This window comes from Muntiacus reevesi, chromosome 22 (assembly GCF_963930625.1).
Source record: "Muntiacus reevesi chromosome 22, mMunRee1.1, whole genome shotgun sequence".
Taxonomy (NCBI): domain Eukaryota; kingdom Metazoa; phylum Chordata; class Mammalia; order Artiodactyla; family Cervidae; genus Muntiacus; species Muntiacus reevesi.
The window spans coordinates 23,137,688-23,157,729 of NC_089270.1; the positions used below are offsets into that span (position 1 = coordinate 23,137,688).

The following is a 20,042-nucleotide window of genomic DNA, read 5'->3' on the forward strand; positions in this document are numbered from 1 at the left end:
TGAGTGTCCACACTCCTGTCTTCTCTCTCCCCTCCCCCAGTCTTCTTTCTCTCTCTCCTATCCCAGAGATACAGTCCCAGGGAAGGTGGAATAGCCAGCAGAAGGCACCTGTCCAATCAGTTCTCCCACAAATTGTAGAGCCAACTCATTTCTGGTGAGGGTGCCCATCTACACACACCAAATGTTCCTGGTCCACTTTAGGCTAGGACACCACATCCCCAAAGCTGGCACTGTATTGACAATATAACATATCCATGCTTTGATACATAACATTTACTAAGTACCAAAAGTATTTAATGGCTTCCCTGGTGGCACAGAAGGTGAAAAATCTGCCTGCAGTGCAGAAGACCTGGGTTTGATCCCTGGGTTGAAGATCCCCTGGAAAAAAGAATGGCTACCCACTCCAGTATTCTTGCTGGAAATCCCACGAACAGAAGAGCCTGGCAGGCTACAGTCTCTGAGGTCGAGAAGAGTCAGACACGACTGAGCCACTAACACTTATCAAAAGTATCTAAATAAGCCATGCTCAGAGGGCAGTGGAGAATCTTGAATGTAAAAAGTTACAAATATGTCAATTGTTTGGGGAAGTAACTGTCAAAATACATTATGCTCTCAATAGCAGAGTGGAATGATGGTGGCCTTTTAAAAGATGTATGCAAAAAGTGAACTTAATAAAGTTTCCTCCTATAACATTTTCTTAAATACTGCCTGCCTCTGCCTGTATTAAATGCAGTATATGATGAAATCTGATTCTGCACAAATCATATATAGGCTTCTATTAAAAACATCATACATTCTAGGTGCTCAGTCACCTAACTATAATCTGGGGATTTCAACTGTGTCACTGAGAAGCATGGAAAATAAACATCCTCTCGCTACTCCTCAAGCCAGCATCCAGAATAATTATTCAACCTCTCTCAAACACAAAAGAACTCTGTCTTACCTTAAAAGGCCCCTATGCCTTTATTGTGCAAATTGCTGCTAGGTTGCAAGCATGCCAAGTCTGACATTAGGGAATTACTAATAACCTGTGCTATTATTGTAACAATAATCTTAATAGGTTGTCACAGCCATCTAAATTTTTGGGGAACCAAGTCCTTGCCTTACCATCATGAAGATTACTTTCCCAGGATCTACTGGGAGTACAAGAGGACAGAAACATAAGGAATGTACTGAGTTGGATGAACAAAAGGTTTCCGTGGAAGCATATGTGTTCTCGGATCACAGCTCAGTTCTCCCTGCCTGGGGGACTATGAGTGTGTCACCTAATCTTTCTAAATTGCAGTTTCCTGGTAGAGAAACCTGAAATGGTATTAAGATATCCTGCTCACTTGGCTATTGTAAAGGTTACATGAGGTAATGGTTAAAGAGGCAGCAAGGGAAGTGGCACATAGATGTTTAACCCTTCCCCCATGAGCCCATGGCCTTCCTACTCCTTTTACACCTGCGTGCTGCCTGTGATCATGGCAACAGACCTGGATGCCAAGGCCAACTCCTCTCCCATCAATTTTTACCTCTTCTATAATTAAATATAAAACTTCAAATTTAGTACAGCATATAAATAAATGGGCAAGTCCACGACTGGCTAATAAACTGTTGGCTAATAAAACATAGCGGACAATTGACCTTTATGCTTTAAAAGGTCCAAGCATAAAAGCAAAAGGAGAAACGGTAGGAAAAAAACTGATATATTCTGATGAGTTAAACTTTTAAAAGTCAAATATATTGAATACATTGCAGAAAAATTTAAAAGGCAAATGACAAACATTTTTAAAAACCGCAGATTATATTAATTAGAATTATACTCTACGATATAAAACCATGTACAAGCAATAAGAAGAGACTGGAGGTGAGATCAAAATGATAGAGTAGGTCAATTCTGAGCTCACCTCCTCCCATGGACACATCAAAATTGTAACTACATATAGAACAGCTCTCTTTAAGAACAACCTGCAGGCTAGCAGAACAGCTCTTCTACAATTAAGGATATAAATTAAAAACCCCATCGAGATGGGTAGGCGGGGACACATACCCCTGGAAGGGAACCCCAACGCAGAATGGAATATCACAAACTTGGAGGACCTCCCTAAGGAGTGAGTTCAAGCTCCATACTGGGCACCACAGCCCTAGGACCTGCTCTGGGAAGACCCACAGCTGGATTTGAAAACCCGTGAGATGGACATCTGGGGAAGCCAGAGAACTATAGGAAACCAAGACTCCCCCTTAAAGGGCTTGTGCACAAACTTACTGAGTCTCAGCACAGAGGCAGCGGTTTGAAAAGTTGCCATACTAGTCAGCCTGCTAAGGCAGCCCCAGCCCACCCTCGAGCCTGGGCCAACTCCAACTCCAACCATCCCACCAACATGGCAACCCCAACCCACCAGGAGAGCCATGGCTGGTGTCCACTTCAGCTCCAGGCATCTTGCCAGGGATGCCTCAGCCCAGCTAATATGCCCTAAAACCCATCCACCCCTTCTGCTCCACCCCCAACTGGCCTGCCAAGGCCACCCAGCACATGAAACCTAATTGGAAACACTTCTACACAAGACCACAGCTCCAAGAGCAGGAAAGATAACAGTTTCACCTAATTCACAGGAACAGACACAGAAAATCAAATGAAATGAGCACATAGAGGAATTTGTTCCAAAGGAAAGAATGAGATAAAATCCCAGGGAAAAAAACTCTAATGAAATAAAGGTAAGTAAATTACCTAATAACGAATTCAAAAATATAAATTCTCTATTATAAGCATCATAAAGACACTTATAAAAATTAGGAGAAGAATGGCAGAAAACAATGAAAACTTCAACAAAGAGTTAGAAAATATAAAGAAGAAACAATCAGAACTGAAGAATACCATAACTAAAATGAAAAATACACTAGAGGGTATCAAAAGCATGAGATGATATGGAAGAATACATAAGCAACATGAAAGACAGACTAATAGAAATCACCCAATCACTACAGAAAAAAAAAAAGAACTTTTTAAGATGAGGATAATTTAAGACAGTATCAAGCATACCAACATTTGTATTATCAGGGTCTCAGAAGGAGGAGAGAAAATAAAGGGGCAGATAACATACCTGAAGAAACAATGGCTGTAAATTTCCCTAACATGGGGAAGGAAATAGTTTCAAACACGATGAATCCAAAGAGATCCACACCAAGACATATCATAATTAATACGCAAAAGATAGAGAATTTTAAAGGCAGCAAGAGGCATACAAAGCATAATAGTCAAGAGAAATCCCATAAGGCTATCAATTTATTTTTCAACAGAAACTTGGCTGGACATAAAGGAGTGGTGTGATATATTTAAAGTACTGAAAGGAAAAACCTTATAACCAAAAATACTTGATACCAAGGCTATCATTCAGGATTGAAGGCAAGATAAAGAGCGTCTCAGACAAGCAAAAATTAAGGGTCCATCACCTCTAAATTGGCCCTACAAAAAGTGCTAAAGGGTCTTCTTTAGAAGTAAAGGTTATAACTAGAAACAAGAAAATATATGAACAAAAACTCTCATTGGTAAAGGCATATACACAGTAAACTCAAAGGATCAACTATTTGAATAGCAAGTAAAATTAAAAATACAAAAATTGGAAAATCAACCATAACTGCAATTTGTAGTTAAAGAATAGACAGAGTAAAAAAAATGTAAAATATGACATTAAAAACATAAAACGTGTTGCAGGGGAAGTAAAAATCTAGTGTTTTTAGAATGTGTTCAAACTTAAGTGACTATCTGTTTAAAATCAACATATTTGTAAATCATACAGCTGATATGGGATTATTATCCAAAACATTAAAAGAACCTATACCACTCAATATTTAAAAATCCAATTAAAAAATAGGCACAGGACCTGAATATTCATTTTTGTAAAGAATGATGCAAAGATAGCCAACAGGATGGTGAAAAGATGCATGATACCGCCAGTCATGAGGGAAATGCAAACCAAAACCACAATGAGATATTACCTCACATCTGATAGAATGACTATTATCAAAAAGACACGAAGTAACAAGTGTTGGCAAGGATATAAAGAAAAGGGAACCTACATGTAATGTTGGTAGGAATGTAGTTGATATAGTTATTATGGAAAATAGTATGGAGATTTAACTTTTGAGGGAAAATGACAAATAAAACTACCTTATGATTCAGTAATTCCACTTTTGGTATTTATCTGAAGAAAACAAAACCACAGATACAAAAAGATATATGCACTCTGATGTTCATATCACTGGAACATTATTAATGACAAGATATGGAAGCAACCTAAGTGTCCATTAAGAGATGAATGGATAAAGAAGATGTCTCTCTCTCTCACACACACACACACGAATATTACTCAGCCATAAAAAATGAAATTTTGCCACTTGCAAAAACATGGATAGACCTCCTAGAGGCTAATTATGCTGAGTGAAATAAGTTTGATAGAGAAAGACAAATACTGTATAATTTCACTTACATTAATATATGGAATCTGAAAAGTAAAACAAAAGAATAAACAAAACCAAACAGAAACAGACTCAGAGATACAGAGAACAAGCAGGTGGTCATCAGAGCAGAGGGGGTATGGGAAAATGGGTGAAAGAGGCAAAGGGGATTAAGAAGTACAAACTTCCAGTTATATTAATAAAATAAATAACTCATAGGGACACAACATACAGCATAGGAATATAGTCAATAATACTGAAATAACTTTGCATGGTGACAAATGGTAACTAGGCTCACAGTGGTGATCGTTTCGTGATATATAAAAATATTGAATCACTTTGTTGTGCATGTGAAACTAATGCTATATTGTAAGTGCACTGTACTATATTTCTTAAAAAGAAATAAAATCCCTATAAAGAAAAACAGCAACAAGCTTATAAAATATTCAACTTAAATATAGAACTTAAAATATAACTTTATTAACTACAAAGAAATATTAGTAAAATAAAATTCAATGATATATTTTAATATCAGATATGAGAAGTGTTGAAAATTCACAGTCGCTATTGTTAGTAAAGCTTCAGTGGAGAGGGACTCTCCTACACAGAGACTTGTCTCATGATAGCACCTGGAACAACTTTGCCAGGTGGCACCTACCCTAGGTAATCAGACTTGAAAAGAAGATGTACTATTGGTAATATTCCCACTGCATTTATCTTTAGACAGAGACAACTTAAAATTGAATTTTAATGACCATAGATGTCACAGCTTCAATACTCAAACTCTTTAGATGCTTTGACCTACTAATTTCACTTTTAAGAAGTTATCTGAAGAAAATCATCAATGACACACAAAAAAGTTTGAATACAAAGAATTCCATCTCATTGTTCACTACAGTGAAATTGAAAATATTTTAGTGAATATTGGAAGCTACCCAAATGCCTAATAATAGGAAATCACATTCTCCAAGAGTATGCTGGGGAATTATTTACTACATGTTATATAAAAAGCAAGCCATAAACTGTACACAGAGTATAATTACAATTATGTGAAACCATGTATATCTCTATCTATCTACCCATCCATATTCACTACCATCCCTCCTTCCTCCCCTGCCCCATAAAAAACAACTGAGGAAACAGTGGTTTTCATAGTTAGAGATGTAAGTAGTGGATTTTTTTTTTCTGTTTGCATATTTTTTCCACATTTTCACCAATAAAATAATACTCACTTTTATCATCAGAGAGCAAAAGTACTGTTTATGATATCTAATGAATCATTTATATATCTTAAATAAGTAAAATTTGAAAGCATCTTATAAAGTAATTAGAAGTGTACATCTTTATCCTACTAAAAGTTAAGAGATTGCTTCTAAACATCCAGACATTAAAACAAGAGCTTGTTTTTGTTACTACTGAGAAACACTAGCTGTCATTTCTCAAACATTTGCAATCATACCACCTCTCAGACTGAGACCACAAAAATTAATTATAATAACAACCTGTCAATCACCAAAGTGTTTTCAACTGTAAGACGAGAGGGCTGTATTAGCTCATCTCTTCGGTACCTTCAAACTCTCTAATGATGTGAATCTATTATCTATCTCAAGAGATGTAAAATTAAGCAATAGATTCTCCCTTCACAATAAGCTTGAGAATTATGGGAATAACAAAGAACATTCATCAGGGTGACTCCACTCTTGATGTCAAAGCCACAGAAGCCCAGACAGTGATCCAAACTGAACAGAATGATGGAGAATTATTCTCACCTCTCTGAGGAAAGTCACCTCCACTTTCATCTCCTACTCCTATTCCTAAATCAGTGACACCTCTCTCACCAGAGGGAGACCAGAGATCAAGGAGTTTGATATATGCTGATAGATAGCCAGATCATAGGTAGATAGAGAGGTAGGCAGATAGATGATAGATGGATAGATAGATAGAAAGATAGATGGATAGATAGATGACAGATGGGGACAGATATTAATAGATTATAGATAAACATATTTTTTTAATCTCACTGTGTTCTCTATAGCCACAAAAGTTTTAATTTTCATGAGCACAGTAACAGCAAAGAAAGCTCTGTAAAATAAAAAAATAATGCATATACAAAGCAATGCTCCCATAAGACCTGTGTTGTAGCTGTACCATCCCAACATCATTAATACCGTTCAGAAACATGAGACTTTGACACTGGCCAAAAGCACATTCTGCAGACAACATCTGAGATATATTCTTCTGCATAGCCAAATAACAAGTCAGGTTGGCTGTTGACTTAAGTCCAAAGGAAAGATACAGTCATAAAGTATTTGCCTGGCTTACAGACAGAACAAAAAAATAATTTTTCTTTATATAATTTGTTCCTGTTATGATGTTATAGATCCAGAATACTAAATATCTGGGGATGTTTGGTGCATATTGTAATTACATCCTCTACTTTGACGAAAACAAGGCTGCAGAATTCAATATTCATCTCTCCCCTCACACACATAAATTAGTTCTCCTTTTAGCCTCACAGCCAGGCAAAGCAAGCAGACTTCTTCCACAGTCCTGTACTCAATCAGATGCGGGCACTGGGGCATTACCACCTGCCACTTTTCTTTTTCAGCCAGTCTCCGAGCACCATCTTCTCGGACAGGACATTATCTGGTGCTGAGATCAAATTAGTAAAGAGGAAAAGAAAGAGGCTAAGGTCCTTTCTCCTCCCTTTCACAAGCTAATTTGTGGGGGAAAGATCAGGGAAAAAGCATTCCAACACTCTTTAGGAAAACATATTTCAGGCTTGTCTCCCGAACTGGTTGGCAAGGCTGGGCAGAGATCCAAAAGCTAATTTGAAAGGATAGCTTTGGGAGGTCATGGATGAAATAGTCTCCCCAAATGCTGACTGTAATAAGCCCATGCAAAACTCTTAAATAACCTGGAGTTGGCCAAAAGGCTCAAGTGTTTTTCTCACTCCAAGGAAGATGTGGGGGCTTGTCTGGACTTGCTGGAACACCAGCCCACGAAGTCAGAAAAAGAGGTTCCCTCATGAGGCGAAGTTGTTTCATTAAAGGTGGCCTTGTCGTGCCGCTCTGAGCTCAACCCAGTCTTGATTCTCCTTCCCTTCAACTCTATTCTCTGGGGACGGCATTGCTGTAACAGATTCTCTTCCTGCTACACTTACTCTACCCTAAAGCCACTTCTAAATCTCTCTTTCAGGGGAAAGCTTCCACTTCACCACTGCAAAGCTCTCAAAACACCAGGCTATTTTATATCTACGGGGAGAGAGACTCCATAACCTGCGCTATGGGATGCAAGCCAGAGGCTAAAGAGAGGATTACCGACGTTCAACAGGAGAGGCAGTGCTCTGGAAACTGCTTTCTAAAGCAAGCCAAGGGAGCAAAACAGAAAAGGCTCCAAGATTCAGGAACAATCCTAGTGATGCAAATGACAAGGGGAGATTCAGACCCAACCCAGCCAAGCGTTTAACCCACTCAAGGAAATGAATACCATTAAGAAGGATTTGGCAAGCATCTAAAAAGGTGAAGAAAGAGAGGAAAGAAGAAGAGAAAGACAAGAAACATGATCATTTTAAATTGATTAAGACTGAAAGTAGAGGATTTTATCTCAACTTTAAAAAAGCCGTTCTTCTATTTCTATTTGGAGAAGTAGACCACTAGGGATTTGTTTTCCTCCTTCAAACTACAGTTCCTGAAATCCAGCCTTTTTCTGTTACATCAAGTTGCAGAAATATAATTATAACACTTTCCGGGGGAGTAGATTCTGAAAGTTGCATATGGGAAAACAAGTATGCACGCTGTCTTACCCAGTTTAGAGTTTTCCGTGTGCTCTGTTAGAAGAGAGAGGTGAATTTGCAAGGGAGGCAGGGAGAAGAAGGACTTTCAAAACTCGTCCTGAAGAAGTAGAAGGTCAAGCAGATTGCTAACTAACCCATCTGCAGATCTGTGGTCCTTGAACCACCCGCCAAACAGGTCAGGTGGTCAAAGATCAACATCCCCTTGGGACAAGGATACTCATAAGCTGGAGAAAGGATTTGCTCATTGCTTGAGTCCTGATGTTATTGAGCACCTACTCTGGGAACAGTTCAGTGCCAAGAGTCAGGTTAGGTAGGGGATAAGGAAGATCACTGTGAAGGTGGACAAAATATTGTCAATGTTCTCAGAAATCTTAAATCAAGAAAAGATCTCACAAGTGTAAGAACATAGACGAGCAAGCAAATGACAAGCTTAGAGAGGCTATGCAACGAGACACTGAGCTCCGCTTTCCCAAGACCCTGCTACCCCCCTCTTACTTGAGATGTTTGTTGTTCCTCCAGATCCTGGCCTTATTTGTTATCCTAGGGCTCCCTCACTTGAAAAGTTCAGCTTGGGATTGTTGACCTTGATCCATACACCTGTTCTAATCATTATAAACTTTCATTAATGCCATCACCAGCCTGCCCTGCAGCACCTTCCATTTCACAGGAGGTCCTCTAGCATGGTTTCCACCACCCTACATAACACAAACTGAATCAAGCATCATGTGTGCAAGCTCAGTCGCTTCAGTCACGTCTGACTCTTTGTGACACTATGGACTGTAGCCCACCAGGCTCCTCTGTCCTTGGAATTCTCCAGGCAAGGACACCAGAGTGGGTTTCCATGCCCTCCTCAAGGGATCTTTGCCACCCATGGATCGAACCCACATCTCCTGCAAAACTAGCAGATTCTTTACCACTGAGCCAACAGGGAAGCCCTAAATCAAGCAGCACAGGGTGACATATGGTATGAAGACAGAGATCCTACCATTCAGATCACACACCATGCTATCATTCGGCAATCCACTGTGCTGACGTGGAAGAGTGGCTTCCTCAAGTGATGTTGAGCCAGTGGCTAAGTGAGGTGATCCTGTCCCAGGGGAATGTGCACTGTCCCCAGTGAATTTTAGGTATGCACCCTGAGTAGCAGCCGAGACTGGGTATATCAATTCTGGCTAACCTATGCTCTCTGCTGAAAGGGTAGAGACACTAACTTGGAGAAAGTTTTATATGAGGTGGAAGATGAAGATTAAAGCAAAGAGTGTCTTTCTATCACACTCAGCTTCACCTGCTCCCTCAGGGGAGTATGCAAGCATGAATGGAGTTGAACTATAGCCATCCATTTTCAAAATTTCTATTACAGTCCTTGCAATGTTCCTTTAAAATCAGTATTTAATATCTCTAAGCTAATCCTGCAGGATCTGGAATGAGAAAGCGTAATAAAAGAACTTGAGGGTTGATTTCTAGCATTGTGGTGCTATGGGCTTCCCAGGTAGCCCCAGTGGTAAAGAACCCTCCTGTCAATGCAGGAGACTTAAGAGACTCGGGTTTGATCCCTGAGTCAGGAAGACCCCCTGGAGGAGGGCATTCTTCCCTGGAGAATCTCATGGACAGAGGAGCCTGGCAGGCTACAGTCCATACGGTTGCATAGAGTCAGACACGATTGAATCAACTTAGCACGCATGCACTGTGGTTCTAAACGCGGGAGTGGGCATTTTCATTTTGCCCCTCTCCCCAGGGGAAAGACAACCACACCTACAGACGGTTCTGGTTGTCAGGACTGCAGAGTATATTAACAGGTGATGGGTACAAAGAGGCTGGAGATGCCGCTAACCATCCTATACTGCAGAGGATGGTCCTCACCACAAAGCCTAACATATACATAGTGCTAAAGTTCACAAACTCCACGCTGAATAAGGAGTCAGAAGCCCAGGGCTCCAGGCCAAGTTACACCACCTATTGGTGATATGTGGGGCCAGTATCTTACATTCTCTGCAATTCAACTCTTTCATCTTTAACACAGGAGTCATCTACTCAGGGTTGTTCATAAAATCAAGTGAAAAAATGTATACGATACACAAAGGCAAGGTGGCCTTTTATTATTCAGCATCACAACTTCTTCATCATCAACATTCTCAGACTACCCTTTAGACAGACACAAATTCAATCAGCAAATATTTACCTGGGCCTCTGAAATAAATAGGACAGTTTTAATCTTATCCAAGAAACCTAAGTGCCCGCGGAAAGTCAAATAAGCCTGAGGTCCTCCCTAGCCCAAACAAAGGAGGAAAAAATCCTCTCTTGTCAACACAAGTTTAGCATTCAGCTTTCCTTTGTCAATGATCTACAGACAGGGAATCAACCACGGGTCAGAAAATACTTACCGCGTGAATGTTCTTTTCATGATGGCAAGATCCAGGCATCCTTGGCACACATTCAGGGCAGCATTGGTTGGCGGGTATTTGAAGCACTTCTCCCTGAACATTTAAAAGCAGCTCAGTGTAAAATAGCAGCAGAGAACACAGTCACATCGGATTCACTAAATCTCATGAGTTGCCACGGGTGACAATAAACAGGATAAACAGAATACACTAACAAAAAGGACTCTCTGTCATGATGAGCTTCTCTCAAAGCTAAAATGACCCCATTGTGAAAGTGAGTTCCTTGAAAATGGTCTACATATTTTCACACGTAATGAAGTGAAGGATTTTACTCACTAGCAATATAGAAATGCTCCATGTGAGTGTCAGACCAGAAAAGCAGCTGGGGGTGATAGAAGAGCTGTATTTCCCTGTAATGGAGAAGACTTGGGCAGGGTTAGCCACAGAGTTGACCCATCTTCTAACATGTTACTGAGGCCTAATGGAGCCGGCAACAGGCAGGTTGTGGGGAGGAGAGGAGGAGAGGGTGAGAGGGAGCTGAAGTTCCAATGTTGACTTTTACCTGGGACAGAGTAGCAAAGCGCGAGGGGCAGGTGACCGAGGACAGAGCTGGGAGAGGAAACAGCATCTCTGTGGAGGTATCACATGTACTGCGGGTATCCCAGGAGAATTCCTGGGCTCCAGTAAAGATCTACATTGTTTATCAAGGCCTTTGCTGTTGCAATTGTGTTTCTTATCAATACCTGATGCTTTTAAGAGAATAGACATCCATGTGATACTCCAAGATTTACTGGGAAGTTGTCACTGGGAAGATGTTAACTAACCATCTATTTGCCACTGTGAAGGATCTGTTTATCCAAGATGATTAAAGCTGTGGCACGTATGTGGATCTTTGGGCTTAATGATCCTTCTAGGCCCTCTGGGGACTTTCCTGGAGGTCCAGTGGTTAAGAGTTTGTGCTTCCAATGCAGAGGTCACAGGTTCAATTCGTGGTCAGGGAACTAAGATCCCACAGGCCACATGGCATGACCCCCCCAAAAAATAATAGCCCTCTAGACTTCCGGATGCTGGGAGGGATTGGGGGCAGGAGGAGAAGGGGACGACAGAGGATGAGATAGCTGGATGGCATCACGGACTCAATGGGCATGAGTTTGAGTAAACTCCGAGAGTTGGTGATGGACAGGGAGGCCTGGCATGCTGCGATTCATGGGGTCGCAAAGAGTCGGACACGGCTGAGTGACTGAACTGAACTGAACTGAACTGAGACTTCCGGATTTATCCTGCTCTTCCACTTAGCATTTCCTCAAGTCTAGAAATGTGGCAGAACAGGTAACTAGTGATTTTGATAAAAAATGGTGGTAAGAGATCCTGAATCAAGCAGAAGTCATGACCTGTCCACAGAATAAAAGTCTACAAAGAATTCAGCTGATAGATTCAAAACATTACATGTGTTTTAATGTTTCTTTGCTACTTGGGGCTATGGCCATTAAAAAGAATTGTACCTACAAGAGAATGCTAATTGTACATACAACAATTACAAATACAACTACATCTAGAATATGTATACTCTCTACCCAATAATGTGGGTGGAGAATAAAACTATGACTTCACAACTGTTAAATCACTAAGCAGATAAATACATGAGTAAGAGTGATCAACAATTTCTTATTTGCTTAATAAAGGATAAAACATATGGCGTGAAATTTTATAAAATTGTATATAGAGTGCAACATTAATGACTACTCACAAAAGTGCCCTCTGAACCCTAAGTAGAACCTATACTTATCTAATATCCACTGAAACAGTAAGCACAGAAAATACATTAACCTAAATCCCACTGAGCATACAGATATAAAATGAGATAATCCAAGTGTTGTTTGTACTCTAATATGGAAGCAGAGAGTGAAGGAGAAAGGCAGGCAAGATGGAAGACTTCAAGGGATATTTTATGCCCCAAATTAGTTGTCTTTATATATATATATGTGTGTGTGTGTGTGTGTGTATTTATATATATAAATTTGATTTATATATCAGATTTGATTTATATATTTATATATCTATCCTCAGATTTGCCCCTCAAAACTCATTTTATGAATATAATATTCTTTATTTGTGAGTAGATGTTCCCTATTTTGAGTGTTGACCTATTGACCTTCTGTGGGAACATGAAAGAAGTGATCTGGGGCTAAAGAAGGAGTGAAGAGTTTTGCATGTAGGACTTGGAGAACAAAAGACAGGGAGTTCTTGCTACCTTACCCTGTGACCACACATAGCTTCATGAGTTGTGGGATGCATGGAACACATAAGCCTACTGGCCTGCAGGCTTTGCACTGGGAGCTTAGGAAGTGGTGGCTTGGGCACAAGACACCAATGAACATTGCTTGCCTGGGATCTAGAGGAACCAACTAACAATAATGATGATGATCATGAGATAATCACAGCTAAAACAGGATCCTTAGAATAGCCAGGTACCCTTCTAAGCATATGATACATATGTATATGTACATGTATATATATAATTTATCACAACAACTTGATTAGGTAAATACACTGCATTGGAGTTTGCAGCCAAAAATCCCTCCATGCATTAATAATACAGTGCCCTTTTGCACAGCACTGCCCTCTCATATACATGTTCTTCAGAAATCCTGAAGGCTGGTTCTAGGCTAGACAGTCAACATTCTAAAAGCCTCTGTTCTCATTCCTTCAATTTTTCTCATATCTGTCTGTCTCTCTCTGACCCTCTTCTTTGACTCTGTAGCTAGCTATTCTACATGGATACAGGATATGAATACAAACCTATTACATACAATGATATGACGAATAGACAGATGATAGAGAGATAGACACAAATATCAAACAGAACTACAATTGACATTAGGCTATTTCCTGTTAACTAAGGAGCAAAACATAAATTGCAAAAGAGATTTTTTAATTTTTTTAAAAAATGATAGGAATCCAAGGTACTATTAATAACAATAATAATTTAGTTTAGGGTACAATAGCACCAAAGAATTGATGCTTTTGAACTGTGATGTTGGAGAAGACTCTTGAGAGTCCCTTGGACTGCAAGGAGATCAAACCAGTACATCCTAAGGGAAATCAGTGGTGAATATTCATTGGAAGGACATATGCTGAAGCTGATGTGAAGAACTGACTCCCTGGAAAAGACCCTGATACTAGGAATGATTGAAGGCAGGAAAAGGGCATGACAGAGGATGAGATGGTTGGATGGCATCACCAACTCGATGCACATGAGTTTGAGGAAGCTCCAGGAGTCGATGACGGACAGGGAAGCCCAGCATGCTGCAGTCCATGGGGACGCAAAACGACACGACTGAGTGACTGAACTGACTGACTGACGATGGTGATTCATTAACTTGTGCCATGAACTAATGCAAGCCTACCCAGCAGATGTGAAAACCAACACGTGCACCTGAGCAACACAAGGGAAAACACGGTGGAGTAGAAACTACATCGACTCATGAGCCAGGAACGAAGGCTCTTGTCATGGGAGTGCCACTGACTAGTGCTGTATGTTTGAGCAAGTGACCAAAGAAAGAAAAAGTCTGTCTTTTTGTCTCTAAAATGAGAAAGTCTCACAATCAATTTTAAAGGGTTTTTCTAGTTCTATCGTTCTGTTTCCCCCACTCTCCAAATCTTCGATTTCTCTCTCTCTTCAAGGTCATTCCCCTTTGCCTCCCAAGGTGATCATAGTAATATCAAGTTCATAGAAATATCAAAAGCCAAAAAAAAAAAAAAAACCAAACAAAAAATAAAAAACGAAAAATCCCTCTCCTTCCCTTGTTTGGTCATTTTACAAATATTGACTATGTATCTTTTGTGTGCCATGCACTGTGCTGTTTGATGGGCTACATATAGTGAAGAAGAGGGTTGCCGCTCTCAAGGAGCTAAGAGCCTGGAGGAAGAAGCAAGCAAATACACAGGCATTTGTAGTCCGGTCAAGGGCAGTAATAAAGACAAGCACAAACCACATGGCAACACCCAGGAGGCTTGATGATGGGACGGGAGGTTCAAAGAAACATCACAGATGTAGTGGTGTGCACCTAATGTCCCATTTCTCTCTTCCAACCTCAGTGAAGCTCCCTGAAGGAGTAGCCTGTACTTGGCCATCCTAGGCCCACTATCCATCCACTCCTCAAGCCTCTGTAATATAGCAACCACACCCACCACTTCACTGACACCAACTTCAGTGGGAGCACAGTGGCCAACAGGTTGCCAAATTCAATGAAACATATTAAATTTCCTCACACTTACTCTCTGTCGTGGGATCAACACTGTTGATATAAACTCCTTCTGGAAACACTCTATTCTCCTAGCTATCACAACATTCTTCTCTCTTCTAACTATTTCTTACCCTTTACCTCTCTGACCATCTCTTCTTAATCTTCCTAAGTCTCTTCTCTTAGGTTCATCTTCCCTTTAATGACTGTGCTATCCAATCCTGTCTTTGGTCTTCTATTCTTTTTTCACACGATCTCTTTGGATGAGCTCGCTCATCCTAAAGGTCTGCACTCCTGTGTTCCTGGTACTGATACCCACATTATATCTCCAACTCTGGGCTTCCCAGGTCGTGTTAGTGGTAAAGAATCCACCTGCCAATGCAAGAGACCCAGGAGATGTGAGTTTGGTCCCTGGGTCAGGAGGAGCCCCTGGAGTAGGAAATGGAAACTTGCTCCAGTGTTCTTGCCTGGAAAATTCCATGCATGGAGGGCTACAGACCGTGGGGCTGCAAAATGTCAGACATGACTGAGCATAGTACATGCTTCTCCTCTGAGCTTTATAGTCACATATCCCACTGCCTTTTGGACATTACCTTTCTCTTCCACGAACACTTCAAACTCAATGTGTCCAAACAAAATTATCATTTTGTTTCCAGATAGGATTCTTCTCCTCATTCTATATTCTCAATATCAGTTTGTGACTCTGCTAACCAATTTGTCATCAACTCATAAATATGAGAGTCATCTTTCTTTTTCCTTTCTCTCACCCTCCTACTTCATTCAGTTCTGCTAATTTCTTCCTTAAATACTTATCAAATCTACCCTTTCCTCTTTTTATTATTTATTTGACTGTACTGAGTCTTGGTTGCAGCACACATGATCTTTAGTTGCTGCATGTGGAATCTTAGTTCCCTCACCAGGGATTGAACCCAGGCCCTCTGCACTCGGAGCATGAAGTCTTAGCCACTGGACTACCAGGGCAGGCCCTGCCCTTTCCTCTTGACTCCTACACTACCAGTGCTCTGATGCAGGTACTCACCCTTTCATCTGGATTATTCTCACAACCTTTGAGCTGATCTCCTTATCTCCAATATCATGCATTATCTTTGAAAAACCAGAAAGATTTTTCAAAAAGTAAAGTGGGCCATCCTACCCACATGCCTTAAAACCTTCATTAGTATTCTACACACTTAAAAATAAAATTCCAAGCTCCACAGTATAGCGTACAAAGCTCTCCATAACCTTGAACTTACCAACTCTCTAGCTTCATCTCTCATTCATTCATTCAGTCAGTCAAAAGATATTTATTGAGTGCCTACCATGTGTCAAGTGCAATTGTAGGTGCTGAGGATACACAGCAAATAAAAGAGACAGCAAACAAGAACTTTCAGTAAAATAAAGAGTATGTTCAGACAGTAGTTAGTGCCAAGAAGAAAAATAAAGCATGGAAAAGAAATAGGAAATATGTGGCGGGGAGTGAAGAACTGCAATTTCAAATAGAATGGTATCCAGGCAAGACTTAGAGAAAGTAAAGAGTTAAAATAGATAAATAGATGATAGATAGACAGGTGGATATTTAGTCACTAAATTTTGTTTGACCCTATTGTGACCCCATTGACTATAGCCCACCAGATTCCTCTGTCCATGGAGTTCTCCAGGTAAGAACACTGGAGTGGGTTGCCGTTTCCTTCTCCAGGGGATCTTCCTGATCCAGGGATCGAACTCACATCTCCCTTGTTGTAGGTGGATTCTTTGCCACTGAGCCACCTGAGAAGACCCAGATAGAATTTCAGGGAGAAGAGCAGAGCACAAAGGCCTTGATGGTAGAAGCATGCCTGGCAGAAGCATTCCCTGGACAAATCCAGGGAACAGCAAGCAGGCTTGGTGTCTGAAGCAGAAAGAACAGGGAGAGGAATCAATTGATCGGAGGGTTGGCTTTGCTGGTGGCTCAGTGGTAAAGAATCTGACTGCCAATGCAGCTTCTCTGGTTCAGTCTCTGGGTCAGGAAGACTCCCTGGAGAAGGAAATGATAACCCACTCCAGCATTCTTGCCTGGAACATCTCCTGGACAGAAATGATAACCCACTCCAGCATTCTTGCCTGGAACATCTCCTGGACAGGCTACAGTCCATGGGTTGCAAAGGCTTGGACTTGACTTAACGACCAAACAAGAGCAGCAGCACTTTACAGGACACTGTGAGGAGTTACTCAGAGTGAGAAGAGAAGCCATTGAAAGCTATTGGAGGGACTTAAGGAGAAAAGCAACATGATCTGACTTAAATTTTAATAGGATCCCCCCCTGACTGCTGTATCAAGATTACAGTGAAAAAGACCAGTACAAAGACAGTGAAACAAGTGAAGAGGCCACTGGAAGAATACAGGCAAAAAATGACAATAAGGAAAACCAAAGAAGTTGCATCTGAAATATACTGTTTTATGAGGAAAAGCTGGGAATCTGCCAGCATACTGGATATGGGATGTAAGAGAACGTGGGGAGGATGATGCTACATTTTCTGACCTGAGCAATGGAAAGAAAGGAGTTGCCATTTGCTGCGAAAACTCACGAGATGAGCAAATTAGGAAGGGACAAAATCATGCTTGGTACAGAACAAGGGTCAGAAATGTTTTCTGTCAAGGGCCAGATATATTTTAGCCTTTGGGGGTCACATAAGGTCTATACCCCAACTACATAACTGTCATTGTAGGACAAAAGCAGCTGGCTATAGATAATACTTAAACAAATGAGTGTGCCTGTGTTTCAATGAAACTTTATTTATGGATACTGAAACTTGATTTCATATAAATTTCACAACACAAAATACTCTTCAGTTGGTTTGTTCCAACCATTTAAAAAGGTAAAAACCATTCTTTGCTCACAGGGCAAAACAAAAAAAGGCGCGGGCCAGGTTTAGTCTGTTGACCCCTGGTAGAGGACACATCCAGGTTTCAGCAGCACCGCCTATGTCTTCCAATATTCAATTCAAGGCTTCTTCCATGAAACAATACTTAGTCACATGAAGTGGAGGAGGGCATGTCTTCATGGCCCGTATAAAACCAGCTCAAATTCTGACATGAGTTACTCAGTGAGCAAAATGGAGATCTTTTAGGAGTACTTACTCCATAAAATAGAAATACTACCAAATTTACCAACATTTAATGTACACTCAGCTTCTCAGAAATATAGCCAAGAAAAAAATCTAGGAATACTATTAAAGGGATACAGAAACTTCACTCCAATATTAGAAACAAACAGAACTTCTTAGCATTAGATGACATAAAGACTCAAGAATAATTATTATGGGGTTGGGAGGGAAAACTCTAGAAAAATAAACTGTGCTTGTGAAACTGACAGAAAGCTTTTTAAAGAAAATAATTGGTCTTCTCCAGGGAGTTTCCAATGTTCAAATTTGAAGCTTAAAATTTTTTGTTGTTTGTAAGCAGATTTACTTTAAAAAGAAGAGAGGCAGTACCTGGGGGAAAAAAATTCCAACAGAATAGATGTATAGCCAAAAAGTAAAAATAAAGCAATTTAATAAAGGGGAAATGAGGAAATATCCCACACACATTTGGTTAAACACCAGCAGATTTCTTGATTAAAGTCTATCCTATGATCCTAGGTAGTCCAATGATACAGTCAGTTGCACAATAAACAATATCTTTAGAAAATCATCTTCGAGAAGTCAATCCTGACTTGCAATGCATTCAGTGGCTTGTAAAATGGTGTGGCTAGTATCAGTAGCTATGGCAAGTGTCAGATCCAGGGAAGATCTCTGGACAGCAGCTTCTTAACTGCATAATCATATTAAGCTGCCTAAAATCTCCAGGCTACACTTTCCATTTCTGTAAAGTGGGGATATAGATATCTACTTCACAGAACTTCAAATGGGATAACACTTTAAATGCGGTAACACTGTAAGACCTTTAAGTTTTAACCTTGAGTGCCTGATTCAGAGTAAATGTCCAACACACAGAAATTAAGACATTCTTAGAAATGATATGCTAAAACTGTATTCCGTAAACTTTGTAATTAGAGGTTGTGATAAATGTCAAAACCAGATGACAGAAAAAATGCAAACATCCTACTCTTCCCCAGCTTTACATTTAGAAAACAATTAGGACACCATACCTTCTCAAAGGCACACTGAGGGTTTCTGCAAACAGCGGGTTTGCAGATAACGATATCACCATGGCAACGGCAGTTCTGGCATGAATCGGGCTTCCAAATGGTGGCATCCTGCGAAGAAGCATAAGCTCTGAGTTAAGAACTGATCAGTCAAGGTGGGGGCACACAGACGTGGCGCCATCAACAGCCCCACGGCCTGAACATCTCAAAGGCAAAGGAAAGTCACAGGCACATGCAGAGCTTGCTGGGTCCTGATTAAACCCCGAGAAGCTATAAAAGCAGCCTAATCCATTTCACCACAGTCAACACACGTAACCAGAGACAAGGGCACGCAGCAGAGAGCTGTCGATTTCCAGAGTAAAAACAATCGATTGGACTGAAATCTCAGGAGGACAAGCTGCTCCCTGACTTGAGGTTTCTCTGTGCTGCTAACTAGCAGAAACCATCAGAGTGTGTCCAGAGGAAAATGACGCTTGGACTAGCTCTAACCAGCTTCCTAGGAGCAGCTTTTGCCACTGGGTACTTTGAGCACCTCACACTTCACTTCCCGGCTCTTTGGTACTACCTCTGCTCACACTCATCTATTCCACGGCTCACCTTTACCTCTGATGGGATAAAGGGGAGACCCATCACCTGGCCCTTGCCTCTCGCCCTAGCCTCAGCAGATCTGACAGCTCTGAGACTTCTGTCTGTCCACGCTAGATGGTCAAGTCATCGGACAGCCCCAGCCTCCTTTCTCCTGGCCTCACAGCTTATCTTCTTCCTGCTTCCCTCTTCTCCTTGACTCTCCCAAAGACAGCTTGCAAACCAACGCACTTCTTCAAGCCACAACCTCAGAGTGAATCATTTCCTAACCCTTAAGCCTATGCACTGCATCCTCCACTCGGGTGTGACTCTTCATGGCTTCTCTGGAAGCTCACTGTCTCCTGCACATATTGCTACACTTTTACTGAACTCACAAATTCCTGTTACCCTGCCCGGACCAGACTGTGAGCAGCCCACAGCGGGCACTGTTCTGGGCCCGGCACGCTGGAGGTCTTTCTAAACCAAACGTTCACTGTGCA

At 40.9% G+C, this 20,042-nt stretch overlaps 1 protein-coding gene across 1 annotated transcript in view; it reads right to left on the minus strand.

Annotated features, from left to right (window-relative positions):
- The window catches only part of FRAS1 (Fraser extracellular matrix complex subunit 1), a 506,878-nt gene that overhangs the window by 299,981 nt on the left and 186,855 nt on the right, over positions 1–20,042 (minus strand). Inside the window, exons 3-4 of the mRNA XM_065913973.1 lie at positions 18,982–19,089; positions 10,615–10,707 (exon numbers count right to left, since the gene is read on the minus strand). Of these exons, the coding sequence (XP_065770045.1) occupies positions 10,615–10,707; positions 18,982–19,089 (201 nt within the window). The remainder of the gene's footprint in view (positions 1–10,614; positions 10,708–18,981; positions 19,090–20,042) is intronic.